Source organism: Corythoichthys intestinalis, chromosome 2 (genome assembly GCF_030265065.1).
Source record: "Corythoichthys intestinalis isolate RoL2023-P3 chromosome 2, ASM3026506v1, whole genome shotgun sequence".
Classification (NCBI taxonomy): domain Eukaryota; kingdom Metazoa; phylum Chordata; class Actinopteri; order Syngnathiformes; family Syngnathidae; genus Corythoichthys; species Corythoichthys intestinalis.
In genome coordinates this window covers 48105705-48121604 of record NC_080396.1, presented here as the reverse complement: position 1 = coordinate 48121604, position 15900 = coordinate 48105705, and the positions used below count along the sequence as shown (strand labels likewise).

Sequence of the window (15900 nt, the reverse complement as noted above, 5' to 3'; positions counted from 1 at the left end):
TATCACCATTTCGATATTTTGTCACACCCCCAGTTGAGAGGGCAATTTGTGTTGAAACTGCGTGCCAATACCATAGGCCAGTACTTCTCAAATAGTGGGGCGCGCCCCCCTGGGGGGGCGCAGAGCGATGCCAGGGGGGGCGCATGTGTCCTCGGGGAACATGCTTTTTTCTTTTTTTTTTTTTTGCCGGACTGGAATAAAGTGTACTTGCACATCCACTCAGTGGGTGGCAGTGGCGCTCTCATTTTCAGAGTGCGTGCAGTATTTTTGAACTAAGGAAGAGCACTCAGCACACAGAAAACAGATATGAAGAGCAGTGCGCCGCCGCCGTTTTGGAAAGCCGTTTTACGACCGGACTCACTCACGCAGCGATCCACTGTCTTGTCCGGTTCTCACGTCGCCGCCCGAGAAGTGCCATTTTCGGCTTGGGATCGTCACGACGACCGCCCTCACCTACGGTTCTACCTCGGCCGCCGAGAATGCGCTTTTTTCATGCCGTTTGCCTTTTAGCTTTGACTTTTAATACAGTGGGGTGATGAGGAAAGACTACTGTTTACTGTGTCTGAAAATAATTATAGCGGACTGCCAGAAGCCAAATCAATTAAGACGCCACTTAAAGACATTCGACCCCAATCTCATTGATAAGCCGCTTGATTGTTTTTCAGCGAAAACGTGCCGAATATTGCCAACAATAGTCCTGCTTTGTCAGTGTTATATCAGTAAACCAGTGAGCATTGTTAGCATGCTGATTGCAAAATGACTCCACACCATTGCAAAGGAGGTAATACTGAGTGTGAGCAGCAAAAATAAAAGCTGTCCTTCTGTCCAAGGACACTCTTTTTTTCCCTTTATTCATTTTTGTTTTTTCGGTCAAATTTTTTGGCATATTGTCCTCATGAGTAAATGTTTCTAATCAATTTGAATTTGTTATTATTTACGGATTTTATTACATTTTATTTTTCTGTATCAAATGGTCAAAAATACCTTGAGTGTATTTTTACAGTTTGAATGTGACTTTTTTTTTTTAAATTCAGGCAAATTGATGCACGTCAAGTCTTCTCTGTTACAAACAAAACAATGTTAATAAAGTTATACTTTATTATAAGTTTATCTGTTACTTTTTTTCTTTATTAGAAAAAAAGGACACAATGTTAGGCAGATGCGTATTTATAATAGTAATTTTATAGACGAATAATACTATTTACAGTGGCGGCGGAGAGTTTGGGGGGGCGCGAAACATTTACGTCTTGCTTGGGGGGGGCGTAACAGAAAATAATTGAGAAGCACTGCCATAGGCGGAGTTTGACGTCTGTGTGTGTGTGTGTGTGTGTGTGTGTGGGGGGGGGGTGACATGTTAATGACCTCAAAACGCAGTGTCAGCAATAAAATGACTATATTAAACTTAGTATGTGTATATACATCTTGACACTGTTAGTGTTCAATCCTCGGTTGAAGCTCAATTGTTGTTGAAGCTTTTGAAAGCTTAGCTTTAAAGAAATTCTAAATATCCATCACGTGTAGTTTTGGCTAAGCAAAGCAAAGGACTGTCTCTAAGGTACTAGCCACATGATCTGTTCAAAAAATAATTTTGACCCATTATGAAATCCTTTGTAGGATTGTTGTTCATTTCATTCATTTTGTTTTATTGCTTAACAACTTTTATAGACATCATTTTAACAGCTAGGTCTTTATTTTGAAGGAGAAGTTCATAATTTTTTACATTCAGCCTAATCTTCGAGTTGGCGGGGGTTTAATTTGTTGGTGGAGTTGATTTCAACAAACTCAGCGCAGTTTGTCAGTTATTTGCTAGTTTTAGGGCTTCGGAGTGGCTAAGCTAGCTTGGGGCAATGGTGCCTGATTAGCATGCCAATAAACAAAAAAAAACGATCTTACCAGAGCTGACATAGTCGAACAATTTCAAAATGCAGTTCACTGTTGGAAATACCTATGCGGCCAAAACGTTTCACACCAAACTGCCATAATTCATTTCATTTTTCAGGACTATATTTTTAGATAGGTAATGTGACCACAATTGAGAGGAGTGCTTCAGCCACTCGTCTGACCCTTTCGGTCCCACACAAAATAATTACCGGTGAAAAAACCGATGTGATATCACTCTGCCCTGCTTGCCTATACAGCCTGTTCCCTGTGATTTTAATGCGTGTATATGTTTTTTTATTGGTACCATTGACTCACGGTAGCTTAGCGACTCCGGAGCCCTGAAACTAACAAATAACTAACAAACTGAACATAATTTGTTGATATTAACTGGAACTGGAAAAACTCATTGGTATTGTTTTGTGAAAACATATTGACTTCATTGTGTAACTGCTGAAAAGCCACTATAGAGAAACTGTTTTTGTGTTTCGAGAAATTAAAACCCCGCAAACTCGAAGATTAAGCCTTATGTTAAAAATTCTGAACTTCCCCTTAATATTAATTTATAGGAAAGTCAGTCACATGCAATGACATTTTTCGGCCACCAGGAGGGCACTGCCCCTCCCTCAATCTCCGCCTATGGTATAATATCTTCAGTATTTCTACCAAGGCAAAGTGATTTGTTTTTGTATTATGAGGTGCAATGCTTTACGTCTGGGGTGGGCCAGGCGTTCCCTTTCCATGGAGCGTGTCCAGCTCCTGCACACTGCCGCGGCTCACGGACACGGTGGAGTTGGCCAGCCTCATGGCCGCTCTTCTCCGGACGCGGCGAGGGCAGCAGCCTGTGGAGTGGTTGGGTGCCCCCTGTTGGCTGGACAGGGAGGTGCTGCGGCTAGTCCGGAAGCCAACCGATTCGGTGATGCACAGCTCGCTGTAGTTCAGTTCGTCCGTGAACTCATGGTTCTGTGGGGGAGAATCACAAGGTTATTGGCACTGCATATATCAGGGGTGTCCAAACTATTCCACATAGGGCCATATTGGCTGCTGGATTTCATTCCAACAAAACAAGATGACACCTTTTCACCAATCTGGTGTCTTACAAGTGTAATCAGTTGAGTGCAGTCAGGTGCTGCTTGTTTTTGTCAAGGCCTCTGCCCCTCCCTCCTGAGCCCTGGCCCACCTCTGGCAGGTGTGAGTGTTTTTATTCTTATTACAGATTGGACGTCAGACGGGTGGAGCGGCCACAGATGATGGCGATGACAATCAGCCCTCTTTAAAAGCAGTGGACGCCGCCACCTCGTCGCCTGATCAACGTGTCTGTTTCCTAAGTCAGTTGTATCGCGCATTTTTTATTTACTTCTCGGATCACCGGCTCACAACATTTTTGCTCTCGTCACAGGTCCTGTTTGTTGCGCGCCCCATGTCAGATTTCACGCCTGCCTCCTTCCGGAGCTTCATCGACTCATGCTCACTCGACTACCCCGATCAGAAAGCTCCACTGCTTTTGTGTTGGGCGCAAATGAAGTTTTTTTTTTTTTTTTCTTTTAAACCTGTCCTGTTCAGCTGTTTGACACAGAGAATGGAAGTCTAAGTGTCCGGTTGGTCTGAACAGTTTACAGGAAATGTTTCACATTGAGAGTATGACATACTCCCATTGTGATCATACAACATACCTTGTTTATTATGACAAAGCAGCGAACAGGAAGGGGTTATGGGGGAACAGAAGAAAAGAAACACAATGCAAGAGAAGAAAGAAGAGAAACAACAAGAAATACATTGAACGCCCTTACTAACTATTAATATGATGGTGCTATCGTCAGCTAGATATATTTACGGTTGACACCATGTGGGGGGCCTGTTGACCAGGGAAAGAAGGGGACGGGCGTGGGGGAGTCTATAAGCTAAGTGATTGAAAGGGGTAGAGTGTACACAAATCAGCTCTGTGATCTAGAACCCAGTAATCGTGTGAATCCCTTGTTAGTGTAAGCCCGTTGGCGACCGACCATACGACGCCCCATCCCCACTCCCAACACCGGGACCTCCCAAATAAAGTATTTTGGTTCATTGCTACACTGTGCCTGTGTCTCCATAGGAATCCTCTCCATTCCGCAAATCCTAACAGTTTTAGGAGAAACTTCATTGGTTAAACAAGGGGTTGGGAACTTATTTCTCGTGAGCCAGATCTGGCTCTTTTGACGGCTGCATCTGGCCCGCAAACAAATCTTTAATTATTTACAAAAAAAAAAAAAGTTTTGTTATACTTCTTTGTACATTGCACGAAACTGATTGTCAACGGCGACTGGAAAGCCAGTTCTCACTAATTTTAGTGGGAAAGTGGCAAACATACATGCCGTTGTGTCTATCCATCTATTTATCAATTGCATGGGCAACGCAGATGAGGCAGAGACACTGTTCAAGTGGGGTTGCTGTATTTTGCTGTCGAAAATAGCAGCCGATATAAACTTCCCTCGTCTTTAGTTTCGTTTTCCACGTTGTCAGCTAATTTTAGAAACCCTTTTGAGAAGCTGGCAAAAAGAAAAACTGGCGAGGAGTATCTTACATTTCAGCAGGAATGGACAAAGGAATTTACCTTTGTGGAGAGACAATAAAATGATATGACAAAATGATGAATGATAAAATTGCATCAATGAAAAGGTCAAATATAAAGCGACACTTCGACTCCCACCATACTACGTTTGCATCAAAATATTCTGCAGGGGACAACAGGAAAAAAGCATGTCAAGAGCTACGATCAAGAGTGCAAACTAGTCAGCAGCAACTCCGTGTTTGGACCCAACAAGGTGACTGGAATTTGGCTAGCTTTGCTGGCGCGTTAGCAATTGTGAGAAACGGGAAGCCATTCACGAATGGGGAGTATGCTAAAGCATTCATGCTTGATGTTGCCAATGAACCTTTGACGTCTTTTCAGATAAAGACAAGATAATTAAACGGACAAAAGACATGCCTCTGTTTGCACGAACTGTTCACGATCGTGCCATCATGATGTCAAATTAAATTGAGGCAACGCAAGTGAAGGACATAAATGCGGCACCGTTTTTTTATCTCTCGCTTTGGATGAGTCAACGGACGTAAGCAATTTATCCCAGTTCAACGTGATTGCAAGGTTTTGACTATGAAAGGGACAACAAGTGTGGAGGATTTATTGAAGTCCTTCACTGAATTCGCTAAAGAAAAAAATCTACTGATGGATAAACTTGTTTTGGTGTGCAGTGATGGTGCTCTGTGCATGGTGCGCAAAAACAGAGGATTTATGGCGCTTCTCTGTGAACATGAAAAGAGACGCATCCTAAGTTTCTCAAAGCCTGCATGAAGCTTAACCTCACCAAGTATTAACCAGACTACAAAGCCATCAGCAAAACCATGCAGCACCAGAAGTCGCATTAATGGCAAGAAATACTCATCATTAATTAGCAACAGCATAACCATTTTATTAAAAAGAATTCAGAGACTTTTTGGACTTTAAAAGTGTTAAAATTACATATAATCCATACATTACTTGTGTTTTTAGTTTTAAACATATTGTATGGCTCTCATGGAATTACATTTAAAAATATGTGGTGTTCAGGGCTCTCTCAGCCAAAAAGGTTCCCAACCCCTAAACTGTCTGTGCTCGATCGAAAGGAACAAAAATCAGGACCCACAGCGGCCCTTGAGAACCGGTTTGGACACACCTGGGAAAGATACTCTGCTAAAACGGCAGTCCTTTGCTTGTACTGCCTGTCCTGTCCCGTCTATTCGCACATCCCTTGCTCACTTTCACCATTCCAATCCAGTCCCGGCTAGCCCTGTCAGGTCTTACTCTGCTCTTTTGGTTACTCATCACAATATTCCTTCCTTAGAAGGTGAAGCACTCCCTGATTTTCTGCTCCTGTCTTGTGCGTTGCATGGCTTGCCACTCCTGTAGGCCTACATTTCGCACCTCTTAATCACTGCCTGGCCTACTGCTAGTCTGGGGTTGCCAACCATCCCTTGAAAAACAGAATAGTCCAGTATTCACAAACAAAAGTACACATCTGGTATTAAGCTTACAAAGGACGCACTTTGTCCCGTATTATCTTGAAAATCAAAAATCATGTTTTATTTGTAGAACGAACAAATACCGGTATGGTGCTTTTTAAGAATATGTAGGAGAGTGCATTCCTCCGCCTCTCCTGCTTTCTGGCCAATGAGCTGACAGAACAATGACAATCCCACTCATCTCATTGGTCGAGGAAGTCTGTGCCTTGCCATGAGGAAAACAAGACAACATGATTATTTGTTTTCTTGTTCTTCTCTCTGTACCTTATTTTCTCTACTTGTCTCACATTTTTATGTTCTATAAATGTGGTTTGCATTTCCACAATATATTTGGAGTGATCATTTGCGAAACTGTTATTGCTGAGAGCACTTCGAACTCGCCTAAATTGTTGGAAAAAAATGTTTACCTCAGCTTAATGTTTGCAAAAGCATTAAAAAACAAACAACTAAACAAGCAAACAAACAAAAACACCCCAAAATACAAACAAACACACACACACACAAAAGGCTCAGGACCTTAAGGAGTAAATTATAGTATTATAGTATATTATAAAAAATATAGTTTAAAATTTAGCATGACACATGTTCATTTTATTCTATTACTTCCTGTATTGAAATTACATGATAATTATTGTTTTTAATGTGCTTATATCACTCAAATATGTACTCAGTTTTGAGTAAATTTGATTTGTGTACACACCACCCCTCCCAATCACTTATCTTCTAGACTCCAGCCCCCCCCTCTATTTCACTGCCTAACAGACCCCCCACATGGTGTCAACCAGAAATACATCCAGCTGATGATAGCACCAACGTATTCATAGTTAGTGTAGGCGTTCAATGTATTTCTTGTTGTTGTTTGTGTTCTTTCTGTCTCTCTCGCCTTCTTTTTTTCTGTTCCCCCATAACCCTTTGCTGTTCCCTGATTTGTCTTAATAAACGAGGTATGTTGAATAATCACAATGGGAGTATGTACTACTAGTATATGTGAAACATTAAAACTGTTCAGACCCACCGGACACTCAGACTTCCATTCTCCGTATCAAACCGCTGAACAGGACAGGTTTAATAAAAAATTTTTTAAAAGTATTTTTTTAATACTATGATATTAACATTATTACAATATAATTATATTTAGAAAAAAAAAAACTTTTCACACGCAAAAAAATTATTAAAGCGTAACGGTAATCGGGCCAGCTAGCTCTACCAATCAAGTGTCCCTTATTTATTTTTGTCAGGGAGTTGGCTTCTGTCCTGTCCTGCCAAATCTGTTCCTTATCACATGTTCTCCACAGGAAAAGTAATTTTAAATCCAGCACAATATTGGCTATTGATTTGGGGTGTAACAATCAATCTGAATCGATACATAGATTTAATAAGCAAATAGATCAAAATGCAAAACATTGATTAATATTATCAACTTTTAAATACAGTATGTCATTATGGTAAAAAGAATGTTTTCCATTAAAATATCAGAAATTTTTAAACAACAAAATGGACCTTGAATCAAATCGAATGACTGTTACACTGACAAATATCGTATCGCTGTCCAAACAACTGATATCATATTGTCATGAAATTGGTGATTTACGCCTCTATTATCAATGTTGTCTTATACTCTTGTCTTTTATTTGGCGTATGAAAATGTTGTGAATAGGAGCTAACCGCATGAGTTTAGTTGACTAAGCTCTATTGTTAGTACTTACAACCCAGGCTAAACTACACAGCTCGTCTCCAACATGCAAAAATCTAACAACAGTTGAGATGTACAGTATATAACATTAACATACAGTATTTCTTTAACACCAATAAACATGGAACCTCAGTCTTTACAAGCCCTAGTTTTTTGTGCAATTCAGTTTCCAAATATTTTTGCTGTTGTCAGTTTTCGTACCAAAACTGTGTGACTTGTCCAGTCACTTCACAGCTTCAAGTGGCCCCTCAAAACACCCCATGCATTCGTGACTCAGTCGGCCTTCGTTTCTCGTTGAGTGAGCATCTCCCTGTGCATTCAACCGAGGCCTTTCATAATAATCCATTTTTTTGTGCTTGTTTATTGAGTGTTACTGCTAAATGCCATCACGGGGCCAAAGAAAGTTCCAAGTACTATCTTTCTAATAAAGAAGCTGAGAAACACAATAGAAAGAACTCGTAGCAAGGTGATAAAGGTGGTGGAAAACAGACATGATTTCTTGCAAGAAATCTGCTTCACTTTTCTTATAAATGCGTTTTTGTAAGACCAAAACCAAAATTCCACTGCACTATTACAACATTCCTATTGGCCAAGGCTTTTCTGGTGTAGTATGGCATCTTAAATAATTCCATAGAGTGTTAAAAAGTACTTTCAGAGCCTTTTTATTACAGTACTGTATTACTATTATTATTGTCATGTGTGGTGTCAATGACTTAGTCCAGATTCGCCAAGTGAGATAGTAGTACAACTGGTGATGCGCGTGCTCCCTCTAGTGGTATCAATCTAGCAAAGTGCAGCTCAGTTCTATAGAATTTTTGACTTGAAAAAAGAAATCATTCTTTTAGAGAGCGTTTTGAAAACATTTTTGGTAAATTTTTAATTTAATATTGATGTTTAATTATTTTTATTATAATCACTATTTATTGAAGTTTTTTTATTTGTGTTCCCTCCTATTGTCAAACCATTTGTATTGTTACAGTGGCTTACAATAATATTAAATACTCCTCAAGTAGTTTTTTTTGTTGTTGCAAGGTTTGAAAATCTGACAAGCACTGACAACATATTCTACTGACCGTAGTCTTCTCCAAACAGTGAAGAAGGTGATGATGTTGATGCTCGAATGCTGACTTGTTCCTTACGCATAGAGCGCTGCTGTCACTGTCCCGGTCCTGTAATAGAATGCATGCTGTGTGAAGAACTGCACTGTGATTTTGTAAATGTACTGTTAATACAATGTGTTTTTAAAATCTTTGAAATAGATTTAAAAAGAAATCAAAGAGCATTCATCATTCTAAAATATAATTTTTCACACAATATCCACTAAACACAAATTATGCAAGTAGGTATTTTTGTGTTTATTTCATGTGTATGGGTGTGTGTCTCACCCCAAGGGCTCGGTCTTCTTTGTACTGTAGGAAGGCATTAGTAGTTCCTTTCTTCGCCATACGGATTCGGGCTAAACGCACTTTCTGTGAGACACAGTTATTTAAAATGAGTTAAAGCTCTGTTTCAAACGCTATTTCGTTAGGTGTTCGTGGCAAAATCAAATAAATGAATAGGTAGTAGGTGAGAGTTAGAATAAAGTTTGGCGTAAGTAGCGTAGTAGAGGCCTAAAAGGCCTAAGGGTATGTGCAGTGGCGGACTTGGCAATTTTGGGGCCTAAGGCGAACATATCCAGGGGCCCTCTTCATGGGTCAGGGGTTAAAAAGGTGAGAAGGGTGTGGAGGAAATATGTTCCAGTACACTAGGGCTGTCCTAAACGACAAATTTTCTCCTGATTAGTCAGCCGACTAGTTTTACAATTAGTCGACTAATCTAATAATTTTCTTTTTTTCACTAATTTAGCAATGAAATTTTTGTTGACGCTTATTAATTCACAAAACCATTTTGGAACACTTAAATTCTTTATTAAAGTACAAATAATCATGTAAATAACAATAATTAATCACAAATAAACAATGAGGTTAAATGCTGATAGCATTTACTAGTGCAAAATAATGTAAACAGATTCAGAACACTGACTTTGCCTTTCCAACATTATTCAAAACAATTCTTTAAAAAAAAAATTCTAGCATTATTGTATACTACTATATATAATAGTATTATAATAATTAAAATAATTAGTCATTGGCAATCATACTTGTCATAAAGAGTGTCATTTGAAAGCTATTCTTACTGTAGAATCTGTATTCGGTAGTATTTACACTACATATTATAATATCAATTCTGAAGTATGTGGGATTAACTCCAGAAATCGTTATTTATCAAATGACATGCTTTTATTTTGAAATCTTCACCGGAGGTACGTTCGCTAAACCGCTAACCGAAAGCTTTACACTACGTAAAAAAAACATTCTTCGTCATTGCTTGTGGTGTCACTAATAGATTTTTGTTTTTGTTTTTTGTTAGCAAATGCTGTTAACCAGCTGTTGAGTGTTATTGTGTGACTGATTGGAACTGTACTGCATTGTTTCACCACAGGGTGTGCTGTCGTGTATTTTATGTTCGGTGTGAAGAAGAAGAAAGTTAAAAGAGGCATTAGTGGCCTGTTCTCAACTTCTTCCTCACTGCACTTTGGTTCTCATGAAGAGCATGTTTGCTCATATGTTCGAAATAAACGATAGCCGACGTGCAAAGTAGCAAGTGAGCTGTAAAAACAGCGAGCTTAGTGGCGTGAAAAACGCGGGAGAGCTAAGTGAAGGTAACAAACAGCTAAGCGGAGCTAAGCGATGCTAAACGGAGCGAAGCGAAGCTAAACGGCGCTAAATGAAGCGAAGCAACATACTCAGTCTGTCGTTGTGGAACAGTTCATTGTAGTGTGTGTGTGTGTGTGTGGGGGGGGGGTAATATAAATGCAGCATTCAAATGGCTTTCTTTTTTGTTTTGTTATTTGTTTGTTTGTTTGGTATTCTGACATCATTATACATGACGAATAGTTGGGGGTGCTGGCTCCGGAGGCCCAAGCCCTTGCTCGTTGGGGCAAGGGCAGCTGGTTGGGGGCCCCCTGCTGGTTGGGGGCCTAAGGCGATCGCCTACTTCGCCTGAAAAGTAGATCCGCCTATGGGTATGTGAGTAGTTGGAGTTGTCCCGTTAAAGTGGGATACTAAGAGTAGAATAACTAAGTGTAAGGTTAGACTAGTTTGGTTGAAGAAGCTTAGTGAGATTAGTGCACTTATAGTTGTTGATAAATATTGTACAAGAGTTAAAGTAGGACAGTTCGAGCCCGGTAGGTAAAATGTGTGCAGAGAGAAGTTAATAGGGTTACTAAGAGTATAATAACTATGTGTAAGGTTAGACTAGTTTGGTCCAAATTTAGTGAAATTAGTGTACATAAAGTAGTAGATAAATATTGTATAGAGTAAAAGTAGTACTGTTCGATGTGTGTAGTTAAATGTGTGCTGAGAGAAGTGTAGTTAGGGTAATGCAGTAGTATCTGTAGTGTCTATGAAATCACAGGAGTGTTGAAATCAAAATAAATATAAAAAAAAATAAAATAAACGAATGAGTAAGAAAATAAAAATGTAAAGGCATATTTTTTCATTGACTATTACAGTATTTTTAGTCATTGAAAATCACAAACAGAAAAAAGGAATGCTCTCGTTTGTTTGCCTTTTCTGTTTAGCTTTTCACTGTCTTTGCTTTTGGTGTTGCCTTTCTCTATCATAATTACCGTTAGCCTTTTGCTATTACTTATTACTATTACTTATTTGCTATTAAAGGAATGATCTGTCAATCAAATGGCATTGGGAGGGCTTTTCGGACCCCGAATGGGAATCGATAACTGATTACTCTTAGCTTACCTGAAAGAAAGTGGCGTCATCTGAGCGACAAGGACTCACAAGGGCCTCTTAAACCGTTAAAATATCTGGGTATGTGGAGGAAACTCTACTATCTATAAAATGTAGGCCGGCTGAACATTTTCCTCCACATACCTAGACAAGGGCGTAGGTTAGCATAGGGACGGTAGGGACATAACATCACCAACTTGTAGGGATACTCAAATTGTCCCCACCAACGTTTAAGCAACATTATTTGCATTATATAATGATTTCAGTTTTATAGGTAATTTAGATTATCTTCCCATATGTTGTAAAGATAGAATTGACCCTACTATTATTAAGTGAATTACTTTCATTATGTTCAGACTTACATTTACCCCTTTTCACTTGCTGAATGTGCCCGTGCATTTTTTCCCCTCAAACGCATGTTTGATTGGCTAATGAACAGAACCCCAACATTCACACAATCCCGACAGAAATGTGATCATGTCGCCTCCTCCGCCCCCTTTGAAGAGGAGGGATATTTTTTTTCAGCCAGCAGCAGCGGCCACTGTAAGTAATGTAAAAAGACGTCAATGTTATGGAGATGGGGAACACACCATTAATTTTGCTACTGAAAGTCCGACCTGCATCACAGTTAGCATAACATTAAACTGTGTGAATTTGCTAACCTGTAACACTCGAGAAGAAAGCTTAGAGAGGTGTCTTCCTGTACGTTTTCTACTGTTAACGTTAGTTCAACTGTTCATTTTACGCATTTATTCCGTAATTAAAATGTACCTATTTTCAACATCATTTAAAAAATATATTTTTATTTGCAGCCTATGCACATTTTTAACCCCCCCCCTGAAAAAACTAATCAAAAACACAACCACTGTAAATTTTCTTCATATGAAGCAAGCATTTTGAAAAATGACTTTCTCCCATGAAAATAATTTTAACTTTTTTCATTTTTACATAGGAACCAGCTATTTTTGAGAAATGTACATAATCTGTTTGGTCTTATTGTCCCATCCCCAGCCAAAAGTGTACATGCAGGTCATGCTGTTATAGCGTCCCTACCAATGTTGAGACCAAACCTACGCCCTTGTACCTAGCTATAGTTAACAGTAGTTGCCGAACATCTTTCCTTAAATCCTCCACGTTGTTCATTTATAACTTATGGCCTTCTGTCGGTTTGGGTGCCCTTGCAAGTCTCGTCGCTTAGTTGACACCAGTTTCCTTCAGATAAGCTAAGAGTAATCATTTATTGACTACCATTCCTGGATAGAAAGGCAAAGCAAAGAAAACAAAAGGCTGAATAGAAAAGGCAGAGAATGTTTTTTGCATTCAAAGTCAACGACAAAATCTAACTTTATATTATCATTTATTTATTTGTTATTTTTTTGGTGTTTGTTTGTTCATTTATTTTCAACTTTTGCCACTCCTGTGATTCCAGAGTGAAGTTAAGTGAAGCAACTTTTTCGTTAATGTAATAAACACAATTTGTTAATGTTGTAGTTTTCCTGGCACCCCGACCTGCTGCGCTCGCATCTTGTCTGCACGCTGGTTCTGATGGTAGATCCGACTGAAGTTGGACACAATGACTGGCACGGGGAGGGCGATGACCAGCACGCCACTCAGCGAGCAGATGGATCCGAAAATCTTCCCGGCAATTGTGTTGGGAACCATGTCGCCGTACCTGCGGACCGCAGTGCTGAAATTCAGGATCTGTGGCTTCAACTAATGTCACCTCATTTTGCCAACCGATGTCATCCTCAGACAGTATCTCATACCACACAATATCAACTGATGTCATTCTTATGCCATATGATGTCACCTGATGTCATCTTCCTCTCACAATACGCCACCTGATATAATTGTTATGTCACATGATGTCACACAGTGTCACACCCTCATGTCACATGTCACTTGATGTCATGCTCATGTTACATTATGTCACCTGATGTCATCTTCATGTCACTTTATGATACCTTGTGTCATCATCCGATCAAATCTCATCCTCATTTCCTTTCACACATCCTCATGTCAGATGCCATTCTCATGGAACACACACTCACACCCACACGCACAGGAGAGGAGGTTTCCAGTTGGTCAGACGTCAGGACAAATAAAGGTTTTACAAGAGTGGGAGGTCCCAGAAGGGCCGGGTCATCCTAGTTCTAGTGTTTAAATATTTCATGACATGATTATGTCACCCTGCACTCAACACAGAGGGAAACTCTGAGAAGGGAATGTTCTAGAAAAGCAGCAACAACAACAAAAAAAAAGGAAGGAATCAGATGATCGCCATGACAACCGCCAGACAAACCGACACATGAACCTGATGGGCATCTTTCTAGTAGAAAATGACTATAACGAGGACACCACAGAAGACGACAAGGAAAGGAGGAAATCAGTGAGTAAAGAGAGAAGGATGAAAGACATGTAATGGGCTTGAAAGTAAAACGAGTAGAATCCAGATCAGGCCTGATAAAAAAATAAAAGGAAAACTCCATTAGTGGTGAGTTGACCAACCGGACACAGGGCTTGATGTTTATCAGCCAATCGTGATTCAGCAAAGACAGCCAATGCTAATTGATTTAATGCTCACTCCACTCAGAGGAGAAAAAGTCCTCCAGTGAACTGCAGATTGGAGTAAAAAAAAAAAAAAAACAACAACCACAGACTTCCACTTTCAGGCAATCTCATATTGGATGGTTTGGAATCAATTTAGGATTTTTCAACTTTTTATAGTCTACTCTCAGGTTGTGGTTGCTTCTCTCTATGCTCATGTTGTAGTGGACTCTCAAGTCATGGTCGAGTCTTTTTCGCTTAGAGGTACTGTGTTTGTTCAAGGGGCAGGTGTCAAGTCTTTGTTAATCTTTCCGAGTGTAGATTAAAGGCCGCAGGAGTCCTCATCCTCCTCGTCTTTCGTCCTCTGCGAGATCTTCCCCCTCCTCTTTGGCAGCCATGTTTAATTGATAATGTGATGATGAAAGTTGCAGGAGGAAGGATGCTGGTTCCGTGTTTTTCCCCTGTCTGCTGAAGATGTGACGCTCATTCTAGCCATTAGAATGTGAATATACTTCATCTTAGCTGTACTCAATTGTGAATAGGAGGGAGAGGCTAGCAGTGAATGATCACATTTCAGTGACATTGATGGCGATGGACTTCCAATCCATTTGTAACAGTTCAAATAGATTGGACGTCTATCTCCATCAACGCTACGAAGGGAGTTAACAGTCTCTCACTAATGCAAACTAGGACTCACCGCTACACACACTTAAGCAGTAACATACTGTAGTAAACAGTAACACTGAGTAATATACACACTATCATACAGTTTCACAGATTATCATACAGTAATGCATAAGTGCACACTAGAACTCAATACTAATATTGAGTAATATTTACTACCGCAAGTACACAATTAGACAGGAACACCTGCTACAACTACTAAACACTGTACACTCACCACTATTCCTTGTAGGAATGTGCTTTATATATATGGCGGAAAACACAGACAAGACTGAAAAAGCAGTTTCTGCTCTTGCACCCTTCTTTACAATAAACTACTCTATCTTAAGCCAAAAGAACTGTTGTGTTTGATAGAACAATATGGTTATATGCTGCTATAGCAGATTCATGGCACATTAAGCCCCCGAACTATTTTTAATTTGTTTGTTTTACCCTGGGAACCCCCGTTTACAGACGTCGCGCAACCGCTTTTGTTTCAACCCAGCCATAAAAAGAAGTAATCATATTTATTGTTCAAAATGCCTGTCATTTTTAGCTTAGAATTATTAATTGATGTCTAATACAGTGGGGCCAATAAGTATTTAGTCAACCACTAATTGTGCAAGTTCTCCCACTTGAAAATGTTAGATAGGCCTGTAATTGTCAACATGGGTAAACCTCAACCATGAGAGACAGAATGTTGAAAAAAACCCAGAAAATCACATTGTTTGATTTTTAAAGAATTTATTTGCAAATCATGGTGGAAAATAAGTATTTGGTAAATATCAAAAGTTCATCTCAATACTTTGTTATGTACCCTTTGTTGGCAATAACGGAGCCCAAACGTTTTCTATAACTCTTCACAAGCTTTTCACACACTGTTGTTGGTATTTTGGCCCATTCCTCCATGCAGATATCCTCTAGAGCAGTGATGTTTTGGGGCTGTCGTTGGGTAACACAGACTTTCAACTCCCTCCACAGATTTTTTATGAGGTTGAGATCTGAAGACTGGCTAGGCCACTCCAGAACCTTGAAATGCTTCTTACGAAGCCACTGCTTTGTTGCCCTGGCTGTGTGTTTGGGATCATTGTCATGCTGAAAGACCCAGCCACGTCTCATCTTCAATGCCCTTGCTGATGGAAGGAGATTTTTGCTCAAAATCTCTCGATACATGGGCCCATTCATTCTTTCCTTTACACAGATCCGTTGTCCTCGTTCCTTTGCAGAAAAACAGCTCCAAAGCATGATGTTTCCACCCCCTTGCTTCACAGTGGGTATGGTGTTCTTCGGATG

At 39.8% G+C, this 15900-nt stretch overlaps 1 protein-coding gene across 2 annotated transcripts in view; it reads right to left on the bottom strand.

Moving 5' to 3' along the window:
- kcnd1 (potassium voltage-gated channel, Shal-related subfamily, member 1) overlaps window positions 1-15900 on the bottom strand; it is a 35655-nt gene that overhangs the window by 1783 nt on the left and 17972 nt on the right. For both annotated transcript variants that reach the window (XM_057829609.1, XM_057829611.1), the window contains exons 5-8: window positions 12907-13069; window positions 8995-9078; window positions 8683-8778; window positions 2591-2841 (exon numbers count right to left, since the gene is read on the bottom strand). In XM_057829609.1, the coding sequence (XP_057685592.1) occupies window positions 2591-2841; window positions 8683-8778; window positions 8995-9078; window positions 12907-13069 (594 nt within the window). The remainder of the gene's footprint in view (window positions 1-2590; window positions 2842-8682; window positions 8779-8994; window positions 9079-12906; window positions 13070-15900) is intronic.